This window comes from Cornus florida, unplaced genomic scaffold (genome assembly GCF_030987335.1).
Source record: "Cornus florida cultivar Cherokee Brave unplaced genomic scaffold, ASM3098733v1 CherokeeBrave_3.0.0_Hap2_Chr07, whole genome shotgun sequence".
In the NCBI taxonomy this organism is placed as follows: Eukaryota; Viridiplantae; Streptophyta; class Magnoliopsida; order Cornales; family Cornaceae; genus Cornus; species Cornus florida.
The window spans coordinates 16,797,718-16,820,849 of record NW_026775577.1 but is presented as its reverse complement, the minus strand read 5'-3'; the positions used below and the strand labels follow the sequence as shown (position 1 = coordinate 16,820,849).

The following is a 23,132-nucleotide window of genomic DNA, read 5'->3' as shown; positions in this document are numbered from 1 at the left end:
TATATATATATATATATATATATATATATATATATATATATATAGAATCCCATTACCCCCTCTAATGAGTAATGAATATGAAAAAAGTATATGTAAGCAACTCTTTTTCAATTTTTACCATCAATTAAGCTTATGTGATTGAAATAATGTTACATGGTGACATGTTACCCGTAGATATAAAGGATTAGTACAGTACAAAGAGAGATATATATATATATATATATATATATATATATATTAAATTAACAAATTCTATCCCTGTCAAAAATGATTAAATAGTGAAAGTATGATGGTATTGAAGACTGTTTTATGTCATTTTCAATGAATTTATGCAGAATTGAAGATCACTTAATTCACAGGCATGCCAAATAGATGTTTGTATTAAATGGTTCACAACAACATCACTTGCATGTGATTGGAGCAACTCTAGACAGAGATTTTCAGATGGGACCCACTAGCTGTGGTGCGTCCTACGCTGCAGTGCATAAGTTAGGGTTTTGTTGGCATGCAAGAGGTACAAAGCCAAAAGATTTTCCAACGATATGAATAGTAAAAAAAATTATAATCATAATTAAAAAAAGCTACACTTTCTAACCAAAAAAAATTAAATATAAACCTAAAGGTACTTTTTTGAAGAGAAAAGAGGATGAAATCATGAAAGTGAGACTTAGCAGTATTTTTAGCCGTAACTTTTATAAATAAAAATAAATAAATAAAAAGTGTGTACGGCCGTAACTAGAGCAAAGAGTATATATTTTGAAGTTTGAACCCACATCGTAAATATCACAAATTATTTGTTTGTCCCCTCAATCCTGTCAATGGGCTGGGCTCCACAGTCTCCACCTTGCCCAGTTTTCGACCCATTATGTCCGGTTTGGTTGGGGGGATGAAAAACTAGACGGAAGAGAGAAGAAGAATAAATTAAGTATTGTTTGATTAAATGAGAAGGAATTCGTTTACTATTTGGTAATTATGTGAAGGGAATTTCAATAGAGTTAACAAAGCCATTTTATAAATAATTGAAGTTTAAAATTCTTATTACATATTTTCAGGCATGTTTTTATTTCATTCCTTCCTCTCTCCCGTCCAATCTTGAACGAACGATAAAACATAGGTCAAGGAGGGATGCTCTCCTCATGTTCTTCCTCTCTTCTCTTCCTTCCCAACTAAATGAGGAAGTTTCTCCCATCCTTCTTTAATCATTCTGTCCAACTAAATGTAACATTAGTCTCTACATTTTATATATATATATATATATATATATATATATATATATAAGACGAAAAAGTATTACTAGACTGTAATCTTTGATAACTCTCTATAATCAGTAGCTAGAAGAACTAATTTCACTGAGATATGGTTTGTTCTCACACACACACTCTCTCTCACTATCCAATTAGACAAAATAAAAGTAGCACAATATAATTGATGAGACGAAAGGAAGAGCCAAACAAAGCCAATTAGACGAAAAAGTATTACCAGACTATAATTGATGAATGTGAACGGTCCAAATCAATTATTGCAATGGGGAAAGGGACAGTCAATCAGATGGAGTTTATGTATTTACTTTTATTATTATTATTATTATTGAATCTATACATATTGTAAAAGTCTCATTCAAGAAGATTTTGGATGGACTCATTCCTGAATTTGGTTGGACATCTCTTCATACTTTATGGCATCTGATGACCCTAATGTCATTTAGGGCACTGACTCAGCCTTTTAGAGAGAGAGAGAGAGACACACACACACACACACACAGATGCATATTGTGGATCCAAGGAGACCTTTAAAGGTTTTTGAGGGTTCAAGTACGCCATCCCCACGCCTTTTTTTGCCTTTTTCATGTAAATCTTCCTGCACCCCTTCAAACTAGTTTTGTTGGCCTACCATTTTCATCAATTTTCCAATTTTTCAACTTCACTCTTCAAATCCATCTAACTTCTTCTATCTCCATCACCTCTCTCTCTCTCTCTCTCTCTCACACACACACACACACACACACACACACACAAGACAGATGTAAAAATACAGAGAATAGAAAGCCAATTTCTTACTTATACAGTTGTATTCATATACTGGTCCTTTACTTACATGCCAAACCTTGGTAAGATGAGAAATATCTTTTACATAAATCATCCAAAACAATAACCAGAAATCAACCAAATTATACTCCATACAGGGCAGGCAAAGCAGCTAGGTTGCATTCATTCATCAAAAACCCTAAGTAGTCATCTAGACAGAAAATTACAGAACTTCTGTTTTTCCTCTTTCAAGTATCATGCTATAAAAAATTCAGTCATGATTGAACATTTCTACAAAAAAAAAAATGCATTCACAATTAAAGAAATTGGTAAAGGTCTTCATACCAGGCCATGGTGCCAACTGATAAAGGAAGTGGCAACACTTTCACATGAAATGCTCTCCGCGGCATCCATCAATCTAGCATTAAGTCCCTTACAGCAAGGAGTGTTCTGGTTCCTAGCAACCCAAACTTGTTAGTTGTTGCAGAGACTATACTGCAATCACTAAAGGTTTTACTTGTGTTAATACTTCACAGCCTACAACCCAACGCACAAAACAACAGACTGCTTATAAAGATCGAATGTTGATGTGTCCCGGACCCTTGACTCATATGCATCATAAATTCTAATATAGCTGAGAGGTGAATGAGAAATTTTTAGCCACCTCTAGTTACTGGAAAGTTGAGTTGGCTCCAGTTTTTTTGAGTTACAAAGGTCAATCTATGAACAAGTGTGGAACTCATGCACTCGAGGACCTACTTATGATGCACAGGCACCAGGGTTGAATGGTAATACGAACTTGCAGCTTCTTAGATCAGTTACAAGATTAGAAACTAAACCATACAAGAACTACAATGAAACGCAATATAACGAACAAAATCCAAGTCAATGATGTAACTCCTCAGACCGAACTAACGTACACGATTTGTACATACCACATACTGCCAACCAGCAATCAGATAAAGATCTCAAACTATGTAAAATCACATTTTTTCGGTAAAATTATGTACAGTTAGTTACATTTTGCTACCTGAAGGCCACCTCCTTTATGAAGCATTTTATGATGCATGTGTAATATTATCCAGGACAGTCAACAGCTAAAGCATTAAAAACCCTTTCAAGAAATTGCACCTAAATCTGGAAATAATAATTTTTGGTACAAAGCGCATCATCCTTCAATATCTTTTTTGATAGATCCTCCATCTGTGATACAAAGCAAATGTGCCCTCCACACTGTTCGTTGATTGTCCCTGAAAAGCAAACTAGTCGGCAGACAACGAATGGAACACAAGGGATTCGCCATCAATTTAATCTTCTATCAATAATTGATCAAAAAGGAAAGCAAACCTTTCAATCAAAATTACAAGGGTGTTGCCACTTGCCAAAGGAAATTCTACTTTCTTCCAACATAAGCTCCTAATTTGGACAAGTCTGGAATCCAAAATGATAATTCGGATGAACCAGTAACAAACATTAGACTTCCTGGAGCCCATTTAATGACAGGTGGTTCAGTTTCAGTACTCATCCAGCTGGCAACCTGAACAGTGAGTAAGAATGAGTGTAACCATCCAAGTCAAGCAACAACAAAACACAAACACATTTATGTACAAAAGGGCACAAACGCACATGTACAAACACAAAAAAACACACACACATATATCAGAATAATAACAAAAACTCATTCAGCAAGGATTCTGGGCACAAGCCTACATTATTTACTTATAAAGAAGTAATCCACACGGCACTTGTTTAATTGACAAGAGAACAAATGGAAAATGAAATTGGAATCTTATATGATATTATGAATCTCACATCTAAATCTCACATGATATTTCTTTCTGGGGACAAAACAGATCATACAGTCAGTCTACAAGTAACAAGGGAAACATCAGGAATGAAGTTCATAAAAGAACATTTGAATGGGTTGAAATTATTAGCATATCAATTTCAGGCTTAAAAAAATATGGAGAGAGAGAGAGAGAGAGAGTATGCATGCACAAAACAGAAAGTAAACAAGAGAACAACTATCTTCAATTTTTTTTCTCTCTGTCACAGCAGTGCTTTGTTAGTTTCTGGCCCCTCAAGTAAATTGAAAGGTCATCTATTTGTTTTATCACACTGATCAATATTTTTCGCATAAAATGTTTGACTAGTGTTGGCGAAAAATTATAAGGTAATAGGATAACAGTCATGAAACCACAGTCCACTTGGCAAGTACAAAGTTATACCTCATGAAAGCTCCACAGTCCTATAAAGTGCTAAAATGGAGAATTAGAAAATGCCAGGTAAATGCTGAAGGGAAAACAAAGAAAGGGAGGATGTTCAAGTGGTGCAACAGAATAAAATATTGGAAATCATACTTCTTTGCCACTCCGAACGCTCCATGCAAATACACTACCATCTCCTGAACCTGTCAAGTAGTAGAAACCAAAAAGGTCAAATAGAATCTGGAGGTTGAAAAATGAGTTCCCTCTAACCCATCCCTCCACAGAATGGAAAAATGAAGTGACAAGAAAGGGGCTACTTCTTAAAAGGTTGCAAGAAACAAATGCTTTAAGCTGTCAGTCATATGATTTCTATGTTACGAAATTACACAATAAAATGACTTCAATTGAAATGGAGCCTTTGCAAAAATCAATAAGAATATAAGCTTATAATAGATTAGCTGCTAATATTTAGTGGTGGGTTGGGACACCCAGCACTTAAGGCCACATGTAATTCACGAGACCACATATAAAATACTACAGCTTCCTCCTATTAAATTGATAGTGATTAGTGGTTAATGAGAAAAGTTCACCTCAGAATTTGATATGCCATAAATGCAATAAGCATGCCGGTATGCATTAATTGTCCAAAAGAGGAAACATTAAGATCTAAGAGCTCAATAATTGTTCCCAAGAGAACTGAAAGGACACTTGCAGTACCTGATATAACATACATTCCCTCGGGGCTGAAAGATGCCTCTAAAGTGGAACCACTTGAAACTGGCTTGACATTGTATGTGGACCGCTATTTTAAGAATCAGCATAAAAGCAAATCAGAAAGGATAATTTGTTTAGATAAATGGAACATTTTTTCCCCCTTGAAATTAGAAGTGGAAAACAACTCACAAGTGTACCATGGAATGAATCAAGTACATGAATATGTCCATCTGTAGTTGTCAAAAGCATAAGTCTTCCGTCATTACTGAATTTAACAACATTTGCATCAGACATATCTCCTCCAACAGAGAATATATCAAAAGGGCCCTTCAATGAATTAAATTTCACCAAATTAGAGCTTGCCAAAAGTGACATTTATAGATGAGAATCACTTTGCGACTGAGTTTCATATATTAGTTTCATATATTCCTGTATAGTAACCTTTTCATACTTGCGGGCATCAAACATTCTTACGTATCCTCCGAAAGCAATTGCAAAGACAACCCCTTGATCATCGTAAGCAGTAGCAGGCCGTCCTTGTACACGTAAAAGACCCTAAAATACAAAGAATTGGTTAGAAAGTGATGTAAAAATTATATATATATATATATATATCTCAAAAATGAGCATCAAGCTGCCAAGGCCTCCACCTGACACTTGTCAGCTCTTTGATCCCAAAGCAGAACTGTTCGATCAAGAGAGCCAGAGATGAAACATTCTTTTCGAGAGCACAAGCTAAGGGAGACAACCCTGGCAAAACCCACCACAGAAAATGTCACTCTTACAAACAAATATGATTTGGCACAAGCAGTAACTAGAGGTAAAACAAATGCCAATGGTGTCAAAAACTGTACCTGTCATGATGACCTTTAAAATACCGCAAATACTTGTTATCATGCAATGAGAGAAGCCGCAGAGACTCTGAATCAATTAAACATACGTGTTGATCATTCTATAAAGCATACAGCCATACACTGACGAAAATTGTTCTAATATACATACCATCCCAACCATTCTTCGAGGAGTATATAACAGTTGTGGGATGAGACGTAAAGCAAACCAGATCAACCCCATACTTTTTGCTATTAATTGTCTTCAAACATCTGGCAGTAACAAGTAAAGTTTCTCAATATTTCATGTCAACATGAATGAAATAACAAGATGATGAAGTGAAAGTGCAAAAATTACTTCAGTAGTCAAATGAAGTTTAGAGAAAAGAGAGATTAATGACGCAAAAGAATCAAACTGAAGCAGTATATTCTCCCTTTTTCTACTTTTCTACAATGAGAATGTGAGTCAATAATTCTACATATGCTGGAGTGTCGGTTTTTTTTTTTCTTCCAGAAGTTATAAGCTGGAGTATCATACATACTTTACTTCATATAAAAACATAAACAACTTTAAGAAATGAAACAACAGTTTTACTCACTATCAAATAAGATCACCTAGGACACCTTAATGCAATACTTTTATGTCTTCCAAGTAAGTACACACTTTTCAAGTCATCCAAGTATGAAAGAAGTTAATAAACGCTATCCACAGGTGCTAAATGAGAATTTTGAATGCATCACGCTCTTAAGAAAATGGGAAGCATTAGGGAAAATTTACAAACTTTCAAATATAACAAAAACCAACCCTGAGGGCCAAGCAATCCAGTTTACAACGTTTTGCCCGAATGTTCCTAAAACCTAAATATATGCATGCAATTATGCAAATCATATTATATATTATGAATCAAATTTAAAGCCACCGAAAGGAGAAAAAAATTTCAACGAGACTTCCAAAAAGAAACATCTAAATCTTTTCTATATCTTAGACCAACTCTATATTGAAGACAGAAAATGAGGGACATACGTTGCATTGGCAACATCGTACAGACGAATGGATTCATCATCACTAGCAGTAACCAGATAATTTGACGTCCTATGAAAATCCATTGAACTGATTCTACCATTCTGTAAAAAGTGAATAGATGTTAGGAAGTTAGTAGCAGTTTATATAAGTTGACAAAAGAATTACTCGCAGAGGTACTATGGAAAACATTAACTAAATTGCAGAGTAAAATAAAAAGTAACATGATAGAAATAATTTGATAAACATAGATCTAAATATGAATGAGACAGTTGCACTCAAGATTGGAAACTGTGGCATAATAAAAGTTATACGAGTTAAAATCAATAATAAAGAATATGCAGATATACACTGAAACACTAGAAGTTGAAAGAATAGCATTTTAAATGACCTACACTATACAACAACTACTTGTTGCGTCATAGCATCTGATTATGAAATATAATGGGCTTCAAAAAAAAACAAAAAAACTTTTTGATATGAGCGTTTACTTATTGTAGCAACCTAAAGCTCAGATCACTCTCTTATAAATCAACCTACGAAGGGCGAAATATATATATAGAGCACACAACCACATCCTTTCTTCTTTTAGTTTTTCCTTTCAAGCAATATTTTTGAACAAAACTTTTCCCAAATAAAAGTACCCAATGTTTTAGCTTTACTATATTGCACAAGGTGGCCTCCCTCAAACTTGAACCTCAATAAGTAATGTGTCCGAAAACCAAGTTTAATTTCTTAAAAAACTTGGTTTTTTTAATCCAAAGATCACATTTTTTAACCTAATTACCCAATGAGAAAGCAAATATAAACTTGCCACAGTGATTTTAGCAATGGAAACAAATAGCTATCAGTTAGGTTTTCAGCTACCAAATTAAGCAAGAAGATTTGAGAAAATCAAACACCACCCTCTGCTAGTTGAGTAAAATTAAAAGAATTAAATCATAAGTTCAACAAAATTGATGGAAATAGTGATTTGTAAAGAATTTTACTTTGCCCATACAAGTACATGTGCATATATAGGTAAGAATAGAAGAATCATAAATAGAGATATAGAGAGATGAAATTGACATAATCACGGAAGGCCATGCCGACTTCCATGCCCTGAAGAATTTCTTCGGTGAGTTCCAACGAAACCTTGTCTTCTCTTTCGGGCTGCCCACCTGCAATTACAGAGCGAAAACACTGTCAAGCCTTGCAACCAACAAACACCACACACACACACATACATATGTATGTATATATTCAAAAGAGACACCATATAAGATGGCTTACTAACCCGCCATTTTCTCTGATCTTCGTTTCAAACTTCGATGATTTTGCAGAAACAGAGAAGCCCTCAGAGAGAGAGAGAGAGACAGAGATCCGATTCTGAAACCGACTCTAGAAGGAAAACTGGATATTATGGGTGCAGCTTGGACCGACCGACCCGACCCGTTTTGGAATGGAAATTTTCAACCCGTTTGAACTTGGAGATCTTGGTGGGTAACTCAGCCTTAGCCGTTCATATGTTCAACCTCAACCTCAATTTGAGACTAGTGTGACATTATCCAGTGGTCTGAACTTTTAATTTTCCAAACAAATGTGTTTGTGTTCGATCCCTAATTTATTAAAAAAAAAAAAAATCACTAGTGAATAGTTTATAGTTGAACCTAATCCATGATAAGTTAAAATAAATTTTACCCAATTTTTGTATTCAATAATAATTAGTACCATGATACATATTGAAATCCAACTCGAACAAGTTCTATACGTGTGAAGTTATTACATAGTGACTCAAAGTTCTATTTCAATATATATCATGGTAATGCTATGTAATAACTTTTAATTAGAGTTTTTTTTTAATCATTATAGAACAATTAAAAAACCAAAAAAAAAAAAATTATGAGAGCAATTTTTTTTTGCCAAACAAAAACAAACTACAATTTCTTGTAAAATTATAGTAACACACAAATTTACAACCTCTATTTTCAAATCGAGTGACATTTGACGCAACCACCCTCCAAACAATAGCTGACGAGAGAAAAATGAAAAAAAAAAAAAAAAAAAAAAAAAAAAGAAAAATCCAAACTTCAAAAAATTGGATACAAAGTCAGTACCAACCAAACCATATTGTCTAAACAATAAAAATTACATAACCGGCAACGGTATGGCCACCTCAGCCGTGCCATCAACGCAACTACTCGAGGTGGAGCTCCGGTTGTCCTCCGCGGTGGCCGACTTCTTGATGAACTCTATGCAGTCAGCCACGGCCTCACTGTGGTCATGAGCCTCGTAAGGCGGCCGGTAATAAGACCGGTGTCGCGCCTCCCCCGGACCGCCTTGATGGGTGGCTTTGGAGAGAGCAGACAGCATTATGAGGCGAAACACGGCTTCTCGGAACCGTTCGAGCAGCAACGACATAGGGGAGACACGGTGGGTGGTTGTGGTGGTGGTGGTGGTGGAGGAGTTGGGTCTGAGGTTTGGCATGCAGAGGAAGTGGAACTTCATGATGCTACGTCGTCTTCCTCGAGCTCCTTTGGGTTTGTCCTGCATATTCTTGGGTTGAGGTTTGGGTTGAGGTGGTGGTTGGTTGTCTTTGATAACCATGAGGATCTGAATCAGTGTGTGAGAGAATCTATGACAGGCACATAGAACATGTAACATTGTTATATAATATTGCAGATTGTACGTATATAATACTAGTGAGATAAAGAATGAGTGTGAGAACTGGCTAGCTAGGTTTGACTGACTGCAATGTGGCTTGGAGTTGAGCTATATGGCCCATATATATATATGGCCATAGAAATATATATATATATATATATATATATATATATAAGAGTGAGACGAAATTTTCATTTTAGTATTATCATATTTAATGATTGATCCAAAAAAGTAGAAAAAGATGTGAATTATTTTATTATTAAAGGTGATGTGTTATTTTGTTATTGGACCATATAAGGGTGAGTAGCTTCACCCTACTCACTGGTGAGTAGCTAAGCATTGTCCTTGTTATGGTGCATAAAACGAAGCCCAAAGCGCGCTAGTGGTACAAAACTACAACACGAATTAGTTAATACCAAAACAACGACCCCTCTGATCAGGAGGGGATCCATTTCCCTCTAATTGATTGTGAATGTGTACGGTTTGTTTGATCTTTCGAATTTTTTTTTTTTTTGTTTTTTTTCATGTTAGATGTGCCCTTAAGCTTTGGATGAAAAGAAAAATTACCAATTAAACTTTTCGACTTAAACCAAATACCTTGTACACGAAAATATGAATGAAAAATCATGTTAAATATACATAGATAAAGTTTTGTTTTATTGTTTTTTCTCTGAAATTATTTTACATACTCACTTTTATTTCGTTGAGAAATTAAACCCTTGATTTTTTATTTTAAATCCAAGAGAACCAAATTTATCGTTTTTGTTGTACACAATGACTCAATAGTATAAGCTGTAGCAGGCTATAAGCCTATATCAGCTTCTGAAGAAGTCAGCTAGCTCACTAGTTGCATTGGATATATTAGTTACGCTGGATAATTAATTAATTAATTTAATCATCATTAGTATAAAACGAGTCCATTATTGAGGGATCAACTAATGATCAACAATATATATATATATATATATATATATATATATATATATATATACATACGTAAGGGTACTAAAAAAAATTGGTATTAGTAAATTATTAGAAATTTTGCTGGCAATGGTGGGTCTGATCAGTCTTAAGTCAACATATATACCAACACAAATTCTTACGTGTAGGGTCAATTAAATTATTCCAGATCCCGGTTTTAATGCCAAACTTTTTCAGGTTGAGTTACTGATTGAACTTATTTTCTGGAGATGGACTAATGCTAATTAACCCGCCAATTTTCATCACTAAAGCATGAAAAAAACATTGTAATTATTATTATGTATAATGCGTGTGTGTGTGTGTGTGTGTGGGAAAATAGGGTTTTTATTTGAATAATATTGCATACATATATATAAAAGATAGGGTTTTTTTATATTCAAACATGGCCTACACTTACAGGCCAATTAACTTGATTTGCGTTTCTCTACACATCAAGTCATCTTCCACCCCTAAATTCTGCAAGAAAATTCTCTCGGACAATAAATTTGTCATATAAAAATGAAACGGCCCTTAAAATTTAAAATTTCAAAAAAATAAAAATAAATAAGGAACCGGCCCTTAATTTATGGACAATGCTATATGAAGCTGCAGGAGCAGAAATCAAATGGTTCATCAGCAGCCTTAACTTGCACCACTATATACATCCCTATTAAGCGCGCAGATGGTTGCTCCATAATGAACCGAAGGTCACTGTTTGAAACTGAAAACAACATTTTTATATGGAAAGTAAGACCCCATGTATCAGACCTTTCAGATTCAGTAATGATAGGAGCCTTGTGTACTAAGCTAGCCGTTTATAACAGGGGCCAAAACAATTAAACCCCAGAGGGCCCTTGCTCCATACATATTTCTGCTATATATGGTAATTTTAAATAGTGCCCCTCTAAAATTTTTAAATTCCTCTAATTTCTTTTTTTTTAAAAAAAAAATTGCATATATTCCCCTCTTCAAGTACACCATATTTTTGTCCTTTTCTGATTTTTGTGTCCTTTTTCAAAAAAATTATTTTTTCACTAATGTTTAATAAGTATTGTACCATTTTTTTTTTCTGATTTTTTCTTTTTATCGATGACATTTATAATTGCATTTACTTAAAATATTATTAATCAATATTTTGATTCTTATATTTGTCAAGTATATTTTTTTGCAATATTTATTTAGCATATTATTTTACAACTATATATATATATATTTTAACTTTTGATTTTAAAAAATTATATAAAATCCTGACTCCGCCCTTAGTTTATGATCCCTTCTGCACTCACATATTATTTGTTAGAGCACCCTCATGAAAATTTAGGCCACACACACATGTATGTGTGTGCATATGCATAGCATGTAAACGAGCGATGGAGTTAGAATAGTTTTGTCTTGATCAGTACTGGAAGGGTTCACATGGAGACATGTGCACAGTTTTATTGTTAAAAAAAAAAACCAAACATTCAATGAACTTATAGATCATGACTTCACACACACACACACACATATATATATATATATATATTTTCAATACAACCGACTTACCGACCACATTACCCTCTTGTTTTATGTTCCGAATACGACATCTCAAATGTACTTAATTCCACGAATTTTTGACACCACGAATTCTCTTGTCTGCATAAAGACAAAGAGAAAGTGTACATAATGGGCAAATAAAGAAATTGTCGTTCAAAGATGAGCAGTGAGTGATGGGTTGATAAACAACTAGTATGATGTTTGGGAAGGATGGAACATACATACATATATATATATATATTTATATGGTTATGAACCATATATATATATATATATGGTTATAAACTATGGTCCGTGAGGGTGAATCACCACAATGCTATGAATTGGATTTGCTGTCGGACTTCTTATTTTATTTTCTGGCTGAACTGGTAGCCATGAAAATGGATCTTGTGTTGACCAACTAAAGCATGCATATATGTGATCTTGGGGCTGTGTAGTGTGTATTTAAACACACAGTCATGGAGATCGAGTTATGTTTTGGACGTTTCGACAACTTTATCCCTAAGGTGGACTCGTGTGGATTTCTATGCGAGGAGTCAAGATCCTCTGCAACCTGAATCTCATACCATACCTAGAGAGGCTCAACACAATTACATCTAGTTTCAACCCGATAGTTCAAGTTTGAAGTTATGTGTGGAAAACTCTTTTCAATATCACTACTTTCGGCTAAAAATAATGTATTGAAATACGATTTAATTGCGTTGAATACACATAACACTCTACAATGGATAACTTGCTACAGCATGACGAGACCCACATTATTCGTAGAAAAACGATATTCTCGTGAATGAGATAATCATTCATTCCGAATGACTACATCCATTAGATGCAATGTACTGGGATTCATGTGAATCTATTGAATTGGGTGAGCTTATTGCTTACTGTTTCTTAACTAATAAATGCAAAAGAAATTAAAATTTAGGACCATCTAATTATTGGAACTGCAGATCAAATGAGAAATTTCAAAGATATATATGGTTTGTGGTGTTTGCACAGACCATAACAAGAGTTCATGGCTAGAATCTGGATGTCGACTAAAGTCCTTCTCTGTGTTATGTTTAGGATGTGGAGAGAATAATATCTTTGGAAAAAGGCCCCAAAGCCAAATGGGTTATAGGAATAGAATAGGTGAGGGAATCCCTAAAGGTCATATATGGTTGGGTATCCTAGTAGCCTACTTGGTAGAAGGTCCAATTTTTCGAGCAGGTGTGCCCGTGTTCGAGTCCCTTTCCCCCTAATTAACAGAGAATATATATATGTGTATGTGTGTGTGTGTGTGTGTGTGTGTGTGAGATTATGGAACAAGTATTATTGACTTCATGGAATTTAAGTCAATAGTGAATTTGAGTTTCTTATACTCTATTTCTTAATAGATGGAAATAGCTTACAAAATTAAGTCATACAAAGCAGGGGTGGGAGTGCAAAAGTGGCAAAATCTAAAACACACGAAGCGGGAGTGAGCGTGCAGAGAGTGAGAGCGACATTCATTAGGAAGAATTGTGTGACTTGACTTGAAAATATTACTACTAACAGGTAGGAGAAATATATCAACTTGTCCTTCCTCATACTTCAAATGTCACAGTTACAACAAGACTCAAAATCTGTGTATTAATCTCACTGAAGACCAAATCCAAGGCATAAATCAATGGATTTAAACATAATGGATCAAATCAAAATCTTACTAAAGCTTCCTTTGAAATTGTTAAAGGGCTTTATCATGAGTTCCAAACATTCATGAATTTGGTCTCTCTTACCTCTCTGGAAACATTCATGAATTTTGAGACACAATTATGGTGTGCTATTGGAATGAGTATTATTCGACCAATGCACCTGTAAACAGCTGCAAAGGTTTCTTTCTTCTCCATCAATCAAAGACTGAATTCCCAACATCACAATTCAAAAATGAATTGAAATCTAAGAGCCTGAACAAAAAATAAAAAATAAAAAATATTGGAGATGGGTGTCGCAAAAAATTACTCATTCGGAATTACTACATTGATTAGATGCAATGTAGTGGGACCCATGGAAGTTCTTTGGCAAAAGGCCCTAAAAGCCAATAGGTTGTAGAGACATTTGACTTCATAGAATTGATGTCAAAAGTGAATTTGAGTTTCTCATATTTGTTAAAAGTCTTCATTTTGATGGAAATAAGCTTGAAACATGTCCTTCCTCTCATTCTCACAAAAAATCACAAATAAGAGACTCTCAAAATCTCTTCATATGTCCATTATCTATCTGAAGACCAAGTCCAAGGCATAAAAGACTTAGTTAGATTCACAACCCTAATGGATCAAAATCAAAATCCATTAACCAAACCAAAAGGGGCCTTGAATTGGCACTCTTTTTGAGTCTTGTGGGCTTTTTCTTATTTCAGAGGTTTGACCACTTGTTCACACCCCACAGAAATTTATTTAGCTGCTCAGTAGTGTGTGCATCTCTGTGTGTGTGTGTGTGATATACAAGATGTGCTGGAAAAATAAAAACTACTGAGTCTGTAAAAGATTGGATTAGAGAATTTAGCTGCTCAGTCCACTGAGTAGAGTGTTCGTGTACGTGACACAAGATGTGCTGCAAAAATCAAAACTACTTTCACACAATTGAGGTATCATTTGAAAGAGTTTGTGTGTGTTTTTGTGACACAAGATAGGGATGAGCTGCAAAAACAAAAATTACTTTCACACAATTGAAGTAAAATTGGAATGAGTATTCAATCAAATTAACCTGTAAACACAGCTGCTAAAATTTCTTTCTCCACCCCCCCATCAGTCAAAGACTGAACTCCCCAATATCACAATTCAAAACAGAATTGAAACTTAAAAAGTTGGACCAAAAACAAAAAACAAGTAGCAGAGATGGCAAACATATGGTGTCACAAGGAAGACAACCATCAACAATTAATCCACAAAAAAGAAGGCCTTAGAGGCCAGAGCCACCACATTTATAGAACCAAAATTCAGTGATCATCTTCTTCCAACTCTTCAGGGAATCGCAGGTGCTTTCCATTTGGTGTTGGCAAGCCCTTCAAACGCAAGACACAAGGCGAAACAGCCGACGATTCTTCTTTCTCACCACCACACTCTTCTTCTCCTTCAAGCTCACCATCGCTGTTGTACACAAACCGCGTGTGTTTACCCGTAAATTTCGCCATTTTCTTCTCTCCATTCACACTGATCTTATTCAGCCCTTCACACAATTCATCAACCAACCCTTCATCATATTCATCTTCTTCTTCATAATCTTCATAGTCATCCTCCTCCTCCTCTTCAACTTCCTCAATTCCTTCATTATCCTCTTCTCCATACCCGGAACTACTAGCATTGACTTGCATAGACCAAGCAGAGGCATTGTCATCATCTGTATTTGACTTCTCTACACTTCCAATGTCTCCTCCTCCAATGTATGTCAGCACAGAGGAACAATGGGATGAATCAGAACCGTCTGATTTATCAGAAAAGTCCAACAGCAAAGACCTCGTAATCAAACTCTTCTCAGATTCAAGACCCTCCTCCTTCACATCAAATGTTTCAATTTCCATCTGACACATTTATACAAAACAATAGATAAATAAAAAATCAATCTTTATAGCAATAACCCATAAACAATTGTTGATTAAGAGTCACCAAATTGGCCAAATCTTGACAACTATCAAACACACACACGCACGCACAAACACACACACACAACAACACAAAATTCGAACTTATAGAACAATATAAATTTGCAGACACACACATATATAAAACAATATAAATTTCAATCTTTATAGCAAAAGTCCCTAAACAATTATTGATTTCAAGTTGGACATACCTGAGAAATCTCAAACTGTTCTTGGATTGGAGAAGGGGTAACCGAGGCCAAACAAATGTTCTTGAAGGTTTCTTCATTGCCGGAGAGGTTTAGGACGTCGGGTGTATTCGCCGGAGTAGGGGCAAGAAGTCCCATTGGAGATTGGACAAGGTGACTGAAAGGTCTGTGCTCCAAGGAGAGTTTCGAGAGCTCGGCTTCTTCTTCGACCCTTTGCAGGAGGGTCTTCACTTGACCCCTCAACAAGGCCTCTCCAGAACCAGGAGTGTTGTGATTGGCTTGGCTGTTGCTCTTCTTCTTGGACATTGCTGATGATGGGGTTAAGCTTCCCATTGCAAGCCCAACAATGGGCGAATCATTTGTTATATCAATCAAAGCAGACCTATCTTGTTGTTGCACACTTCTCTGTCTTGATTTTGAAACACCCTTTTCAGATTCTTCAATTTTCCCTTCAAAATTTCAACCCAAAGTTTTCAATCAATACAAGAAATTCATATGTGTGTGTGTGTGTGTGTGAGAGAGAGAGAGAGAGAGAGAGAATGATTTTGAAACACCCGTTTCAGATTCTTCGATTTTCCCTTCAAAATTTCAACCCAAAGTTTTCAATCGATCAATACAAGTTCATGTGTGTGTGTGTGTGTGTGAGAGAGAGAGAGAGAGAGAGAGAGAGTGATTTTGAAACACCCTTTCAGATTCTACAATTTTCCCTTCAAAATTTCAATCAAAAGTATTCAATCAATACAAACAGTTATAATGTTATATTTGTGTGGGTAAAGATTATTATTGATCTTTGAAAGAAAAGAGAGTATTGAGAACCACTTACTCGACATGGGTATGTTGTTGTTACTGTTTGCAGAAGCCAAGGCTTGTGATCTTGTGACCCTTGTGGTTGATGATGGGGTTTCCATTTGGAGTTGTGAAATTTAGAATGGTATCGGAAAACTGATGTTGGTCGCCGGAGAGCTTTCTTTAATTGACGCCGGCGAATGAGAATTGAAGATGAGAGAGAGAGAGTAAACTAGTAAACTTGGGACACAGAAAGATTGAAAAGGGAGAAACAGAAGAGATGTTGTATGCGCCGAGGTGTGGAGTTTTTATAAAGAGAGATGTAATTAGGGTTTCAAGGGGAAATATGACCGTTGGAGCGTGGTCCGATTCCCACAACTAGCCGTTGCGTTTCTATTTGAATGGAGTTCCTGCGGTTCCCAGTTATACAGTTTCTTAGGTTAACAGGCATCTTTTGGTCCTAAAGGTTTGGATTCCTTACAAATACCGAATTGGGCATTGGGTTGACCCAAAACAAACCCAGCCCACTCATCCAAGATGACCAAGAAATAAGATTGATTTGGTTTGGTTTTGTTTCATGTGTTAACGGTTCGATTTTGATTTTTATAATTAATAAATTACTTAGAACAATATAATTTTAAATTAGTCTTAGACCAAATCGAACGTACGCACCCCTAACTATAATCTAAGTTTTATGCATTGTTATTCATTGGGCCAAAAAAAAGTTTGTGCTTTTGATAAAAGCTATTTGATAATCACGACCCCTACGCTTCTAGAAAAAATTACAACTAAGCATATGACTTTTGATCTGTTCCAAACGTATTCAAATTCCTAAATAGAAGATTTCCAAAGTAATCCCTTTTTTACCTAAAAGGGTTGCCATCATCCAAAGTTATTCCAACTACAAATCCACAATTCTTACTGATTTAATTCCAATATTTATTAAATTTCGTGTTATTTTGGAAAAATCAAAATCACTTCAATTTCAATTAAACTGCACAAAATTAATCCCATGACAATTGTTGCTAAATATATCGTCTAGCTTTGCATTTCAAATCCACTGCAAAAATAGTTATTTATGTAATTATTATTTGGGATCACCAATTGTTTTAAAATAGAGTATACGGGGTTCAAGTCTTCATGTGGACGAAGTAAGAATTTGAGTTTTTTTGTTAAAGTAAAAAAATTAAATAAATATTACTATTAAGTTTTTACTAAGTTTTTCTGTTCATAATTGCTCATTTTTCTTCAAGCTTGAAAAAAAAAAAAAGTGTGAGTGTTGTATATTTTCAATGAGATGCATGTTCTAGTCCTTAATAGATGATTGTGTAACATAGTATTAAAGTCAAAAGTCTCAAGTTCATACTTTACTGTCACTCTAATTAAAAAAATTCAAAAAACACGTGTTGGAATAAAAAAAGACCACACATGAAGGGACGTGTTGAAGGATATAGAAACCGAACCAAAAATGGATTTATTCAGTTTTTTGTTTACATGTCAATTAATGGTTGCTCAGGACTAATGATCTCGGGACCATCCCTATACTGGGAAAAGTGAGGAATCCAAAACTAGCTTGGGTCCTTAACATTTTTTGCTCATATAACCTTAATTTGAAATAAGAAGTTTGTCACTGAAAAAAAAATTAATTATAATAATATCCAATTAGCTTGAACTTTGTTTACAACTAGATAGATAAAACTCGAATTATGATCGTAATCGTGGTCCCTAAAGAATTGATCACATTCAAGAATATATGAGTTTGATACTTAATGATTCATGAGAAGCTAAATACCAAGACTTCACCTTCGGAGCCAACCCCTCGGGGTTTGATTACAACTAGATTATATTTTTAAATTGATGAAATTACTGAATTCACACAATTTTCTCATGCAGTCATTCAAATGAGAACTTTTATTGTTCTTTTCCTTTTTCGTGATGTAAGAGTACTAATTTTCAACCACTCCTTTGAAGAATAGTCATGAATTTGGAGTTTTGAAAGTGTCATAGACGTATAAAAAGCATATTAAGAGTTTCGTTCACGGGTTCAAAACATAAAACATTAACAAATGAAGGCACACTTATTTTGCCTATATGAAAGTCTGAATCTTCAACCTCTTAATATAGAAGTATTGCTGGCCCTGAGGCAAAGCGGTAATAAAAACACACTTATTTTGCGTTTATAAAAGTTTGAACCTTCAACCTCCTAATACAAAAGAAGACAGAGGGGTTAGGGATATTCCCACACAAAAATGGTTTAAATTATTTGGTGGTATTGTTTTTCGGACAAAAATCCTCTTCATTAAAGCAGGAGACTTGTTCTTATCGGTTCAATGGCGTTGCCCAAAATGGTCCACGTCATTAAAAAAAAACCTGACAAGTCTCTTGTTCCAATGGAGAGGATTTTTGTCCACTATCCCTCTACTAATTCTACTATTCTAAAGTTAGTAATCCATAACTAAATTAGATATGTTTTATGATTATTAATAAATGGTTGTCCAATTTTTAAACAAATAATTAAAAATGGTGACTACAATTTTAGTTAGTGATTGTAAAATTAGGTGAAATTCACGTGTATAACCTTCCATATTCTAATTATTATTTTAAATAGGTTTATACTCACCGACTGTGATACTTTCCTCAACAACCACCAATAAACAGAACCCACGTCGCACGACGTGGCCAGTTACTGATCAAGTATATACGAACCGGCAATAAAAGACAAACGCAAGTCCAACCAATCCTGTGTTTGACTAGTTAAGCTTCGGACGTGCGAAGTTATTGTTCCGCACGTGACAGAGTTAGCTATCTTCACCGTCGTACAGGTTCTGTAAGAACGGTTGGCACGTGCGAGCGCGAGGTAGTTGCCACCACTCACATGAGGTGAGTAGTTGGAGCTGCCACTCCGGTACCAACCCCCGACGCATTATATAACCCAGCGCACCCCTCTATAGTCTTAACCAACAATTACGTACATCACAGATATAGTGATAGAAACATATATATATATATATATACATACACACACACAAGAGAAAAAGTGTGATTGGATAAGAGAACATGGCACCTTCGACTCTCACGGCTCTAGCGGAGGAGAAGACACTGCAATCGAGCTTCGTCCGCGACGAGGACGAGCGTCCCAAGGTTGCTTACAACCAATTCAGCAGCGAAATTCCGGTGATCTCTCTCGACGGAATTGACGACGTCGCTGGCCGGAGAGCGGAGATTTGCAAGAAAATTGTGGAGGCTTGTGAGGATTGGGGGATTTTTCAGGTGGTTGATCATGGCGTAAATGCAGAGCTTGTCTCGGACATGACTCGTCTGGCGCGAGAGTTCTTCGCTTTGCCGCCGGAGGAGAAGCTCCGGTTCGACATGACCGGTGGCAAGAAAGGCGGTTTCATCGTCTCCAGCCATCTACAGGTATCGAAATTGTGAATCAAAAGCTATTTATGCTTTTAGAACAAAGTAAACCAGCTATAGAATTTTGGAATTTAATATTATACTGCTTTTGATATAGTATGGAATTCACTTCTTGGAATTGAATTGTGGATGATTTTAGTATATATGTAATGCTTAGGTTGAAATCGAAATTGTGAATTATGTTACTTCAAATTATAAGTTAATTATTTTTCTTTTGATTTTAATTTGAAAAAAGCTTTTCTCACCAATGTCTGCTAGGGCCTATACACGAGTAACACATTTGAGGTGGACCCACACACTTCTGTGTCTATAGGCCCTAATCAACGTACAGTGATTTTCAAATTTCTCGAAATTCACCTATGTTTAATGATATTCCATAACAAAAAAATAGTATATTTTGTCATTTAAAATCTTTTTAAATGCTGTTCCATTTCAAATTTTATCACTCTAATTGAAATTTCATTTGGAGATCCAAATTAAGTGAAATCCTGTTATTCTAGCTAGACACATGTTGATACAATCTTTATTTTCCTTTAATTACAAAATATTTGGCAATTTTGTCATATTTTCATGTCCAAACCATTTTACAATGAAATTGAAGACATGTTTATGTATGTACATTTATAGAAATTGAACTTTATTAATTTGAAAGTTATATAGAAATTGAACTTGATAATTAGAAATGGTTGATTTGCAGGGTGAAGCAGTGCAGGACTGGCGCGAGATTGTAACCTACTTCTCCTATCCACTTCGGACTAGGGACTACTCGAGGTGGCCGGACAAGCCGGAGGGGTGGAGAGCTGTGACGGAGAAGTACAGCGAGAAGCTGATGGAGCTGGCGTGCAAGCTCCTGGAGGTGTTATCGGAGGCCATGGGTTTGGAGAAGGAGGCCTTGACGAAGGCCTGCGTGGACATGGACCAAAAAGTGGTGGTGAATTTCTACCCAAAGTGTCCACAGCCAGACCTCACTCTCGGGCTCAAGCGCCACACCGATCCCGGGACCATCACCCTTCTGTTGCAGGACCAAGTTGGGGGACTTCAAGCCACCAGGGATGGTGGCAAGACTTGGATCACTGTTCAGCCTGTGGAGGGAGCTTTTGTTGTCAACCTTGGTGATCATGGTCATGTAAGTACAATGTATTTTATTGAAAATTCATGTATTAATTGGAAATCATACCTATGGTACAAAAAATTAGGTGTCTAGCACATGAAATGTTGTAAATGGTAATAAATTGGCTTAAAGAAACTTGGTCCACACAAAGTGAAAATACTCTTCTTATGTAAAAAAAAATCTGACCAAATAGTTATTACTTTTTGTGGGTTAAGTTTTCTTATTATAAACGTGCCATTTTGCTACACAATTTGGGATTTGCTCATAGTGGTGATTTCATTTGTAGATTTAATGCTCAAAAAAGAATGGTAGATAGTTTAGTGCCAATTCAGGACATGCCAGCATGACATTGGCTTCTCTGTGTGTGTGTGTGTGTGTGTGTGAGTTTTTTTGCCAGTATAAGAAAAAAAATGACTATGCCAGCATGACATTGGCTCCTCCGTGTAGAGAAAGTGTGTGTGTGTGTGTGTGTGTGTGAGTTTTTTGCTGGATAAGAAAAAAAGAGACCATTATCTGAACGAAATTCTTTAATATAATATACGAATCTATACATGAAAAGGTCATTTCTGATGTGAATTTCACATTTTGAACAGTATCTGAGCAATGGGAGGTTCAAGAATGCCGATCACCAAGCCGTGGTGAACTCAAACTACAGCAGGCTGTCCATTGCCACGTTCCAGAACCCGGCACCAGATGCAACGGTGTACCCACTGAAGGTCCGGGAGGGAGAGAAGCCGGTGTTGGATGAGCCGATCCCTTTCTCGGAAATGTACAGGAGGAAGATGAGCAAGGACCTTGAGCTTGCAAAACTTAAGAAGCAAGCCAAGGAGAAACAGTTGCAAGAAACAGAGAAAGCCAAGTTGGAGGCCAAGCCCATTGAGGAGATTTTTGCTTAATTGAGACTCTTTAGCTGTTGCTATGCTATTATATATGTCTGAGTCTTAATTGGTCTTTATTTGGTTGATCTTGATGTTACTTTGTTTCTTTGCTTGACCAATGTGTTTGGTTCTGAGGACAGACCTGTTGATCCGTAGGTTGGACTAGCTGGTCTGATCTTCTGCCCTTGTTCGATGTTATGTAATATGACCAAATTAGTAATTACATGAAATAAGTTGTGCCCACTTCTCACCTCTCTAACAACTATTCAATTCCACAAAATTGGTGTCTTGAGATTAAAATTAGAAAAAATTTAAATTTAAGACTGAACTTTCATTCATCTTATTCGAAACAAAGCTTTATTATTTTTACTTTTAATAGTTTTTATTTTATAATAAACTAAATCATAAATGTTGTCTCACTCTTCAAGTCTTTATTGGCATTTTTTTTTTTGGTGAAACTTCAGTATTACTTTAAAAAAAGTGAGAAATTATTTAAAATAAAATAGTCAAGAGCTCTTCATATTTAACTATTAAATTGAAATAATATTTTAAAATTTATAAAAATTTAAATAAATTATTTAATATCTCTTTCAATTTATTTGTTAAACATGAGAGAGCTCGGTATTACTTGTTTAATAAAGTTGTGGAATTGATTAAAATCTTTTTGAGAAACTGTGTGTTGAAGACCCACATATCTATCATCGGGAATATGGTTGCCATCTAACATCTCTACGTGGGATAACAAATGACCATTACTATTACCTTCCCACCAACAATTTGATTTCAAAGTAGGTATCATTTATTAACGGATCATGTACTCTAAAATTATTTCCAACCTAATAGTGGATTGTTAATATCAATTAATAATTCATTATTTCACCTTTCAAAAAAATAAAATTATTTCAAATCTTGAAATAATGATGTTGCATTCTAAGTTACATAAAGCGGAGCGAAAGTGAAATCAAATTCAAAAACAGAAGCGTGAGAATGGCAAAATTAAGTCATAAATAATGAGAATTTGAGCGTGCGTGGAACGTAAGAGCGACATCAGTTAAGAAGGATTGTGTGACTTAGGTTACACCTTGATTTACTAGTGTATTGCAGTAGAAGTTCTAACTCTATTATTTTCTAAATCACAACACCATTATTTTAATTTTTGAAAGAATCGTATTGCACCTTGATTTAATGGCATTGTAACCTC

At 35.4% G+C, this 23,132-nt stretch overlaps 3 protein-coding genes across 5 annotated transcripts; 1 reads left to right on the top strand and 2 right to left on the bottom strand.

The window, feature by feature from the left end:
- Positions 1-2,891: 2,891 nt before the first annotated feature.
- LOC132266600 (protein ANTHESIS POMOTING FACTOR 1) lies at positions 2,892-8,176 on the bottom strand. 3 transcript variants are annotated; one of them, XM_059767522.1, is made up of 12 exons: positions 8,073-8,176; positions 7,865-7,956; positions 6,800-6,900; positions 5,948-6,048; positions 5,800-5,866; positions 5,596-5,695; positions 5,387-5,500; positions 5,135-5,272; positions 4,949-5,033; positions 4,385-4,434; positions 3,372-3,561; positions 2,892-3,274 (listed from the first exon to the last, which is right to left on the bottom strand). In XM_059767522.1, exons 1-11 carry the CDS (start codon positions 8,077-8,079, stop codon positions 3,418-3,420), a joined length of 999 nt encoding a protein of 332 aa, XP_059623505.1. In that variant the 5' UTR covers positions 8,080-8,176; the 3' UTR covers positions 2,892-3,274; positions 3,372-3,417. The 3 variants fall into 3 exon arrangements, with proteins under 3 accessions (XP_059623505.1, XP_059623504.1, XP_059623506.1); XM_059767521.1 differs by having other exon boundaries at positions 2,892-3,561; XM_059767523.1 differs by lacking the exon at positions 2,892-3,274 and having other exon boundaries at positions 3,421-3,561; positions 5,143-5,272.
- Positions 8,177-14,585: 6,409 nt separating this feature from the next.
- Positions 14,586-16,889, bottom strand: LOC132266598 (uncharacterized). The gene is made up of 3 exons (XM_059767520.1): positions 16,563-16,889; positions 15,743-16,188; positions 14,586-15,470 (listed from the first exon to the last, which is right to left on the bottom strand). Exons 1-3 carry the CDS (start codon positions 16,645-16,647, stop codon positions 14,889-14,891), a joined length of 1,113 nt encoding a protein of 370 aa, XP_059623503.1. The 5' UTR covers positions 16,648-16,889; the 3' UTR covers positions 14,586-14,888.
- Positions 16,890-19,464: 2,575 nt separating this feature from the next.
- LOC132266597 (naringenin,2-oxoglutarate 3-dioxygenase) lies at positions 19,465-22,174 on the top strand. The gene is made up of 3 exons (XM_059767519.1): positions 19,465-19,942; positions 20,640-21,068; positions 21,647-22,174. The coding sequence occupies exons 1-3, from the start codon at positions 19,583-19,585 to the stop codon at positions 21,947-21,949; spliced, it is 1,092 nt and encodes a 363-aa protein (XP_059623502.1). The 5' UTR covers positions 19,465-19,582; the 3' UTR covers positions 21,950-22,174.
- Positions 22,175-23,132: the final 958 nt, after the last annotated feature.

Bases quoted from the DNA above. Each gene is read 5' to 3' on its own strand.
- LOC132266600 (XM_059767521.1), bottom strand. The intron at 5,867-5,947 runs GTATGTATATTA...TAATTGATTCAG, and splicing joins CTCGAAGAATGGTTGGGATG to AGTCTCTGCGGCTTCTCTCA. The intron at 3,562-4,384 runs GTATGATTTCCA...CTCACTGTTCAG, and splicing joins GCGTTCGGAGTGGCAAAGAA to GTTGCCAGCTGGATGAGTAC.
- LOC132266598 (XM_059767520.1), bottom strand. From the start codon at position 16,647: ATGGAAACCCCATCATCAACCACAAGGGTCACAAGATCACAAGCCTTG. The intron at 16,189-16,562 runs GTAAGTGGTTCT...GAAATTTTGAAG, and splicing joins CAACAACATACCCATGTCGA to GGAAAATTGAAGAATCTGAA. The intron at 15,471-15,742 runs GTATGTCCAACT...TAAATGTGTCAG, and splicing joins AACAGTTTGAGATTTCTCAG to ATGGAAATTGAAACATTTGA.
- LOC132266597 (XM_059767519.1), top strand. From the start codon at position 19,583: ATGGCACCTTCGACTCTCACGGCTCTAGCGGAGGAGAAGACACTGCAA. The intron at 19,943-20,639 runs GTATCGAAATTG...GTTGATTTGCAG, and splicing joins TCGTCTCCAGCCATCTACAG to GGTGAAGCAGTGCAGGACTG. The intron at 21,069-21,646 runs GTAAGTACAATG...CATTTTGAACAG, and splicing joins ACCTTGGTGATCATGGTCAT to TATCTGAGCAATGGGAGGTT.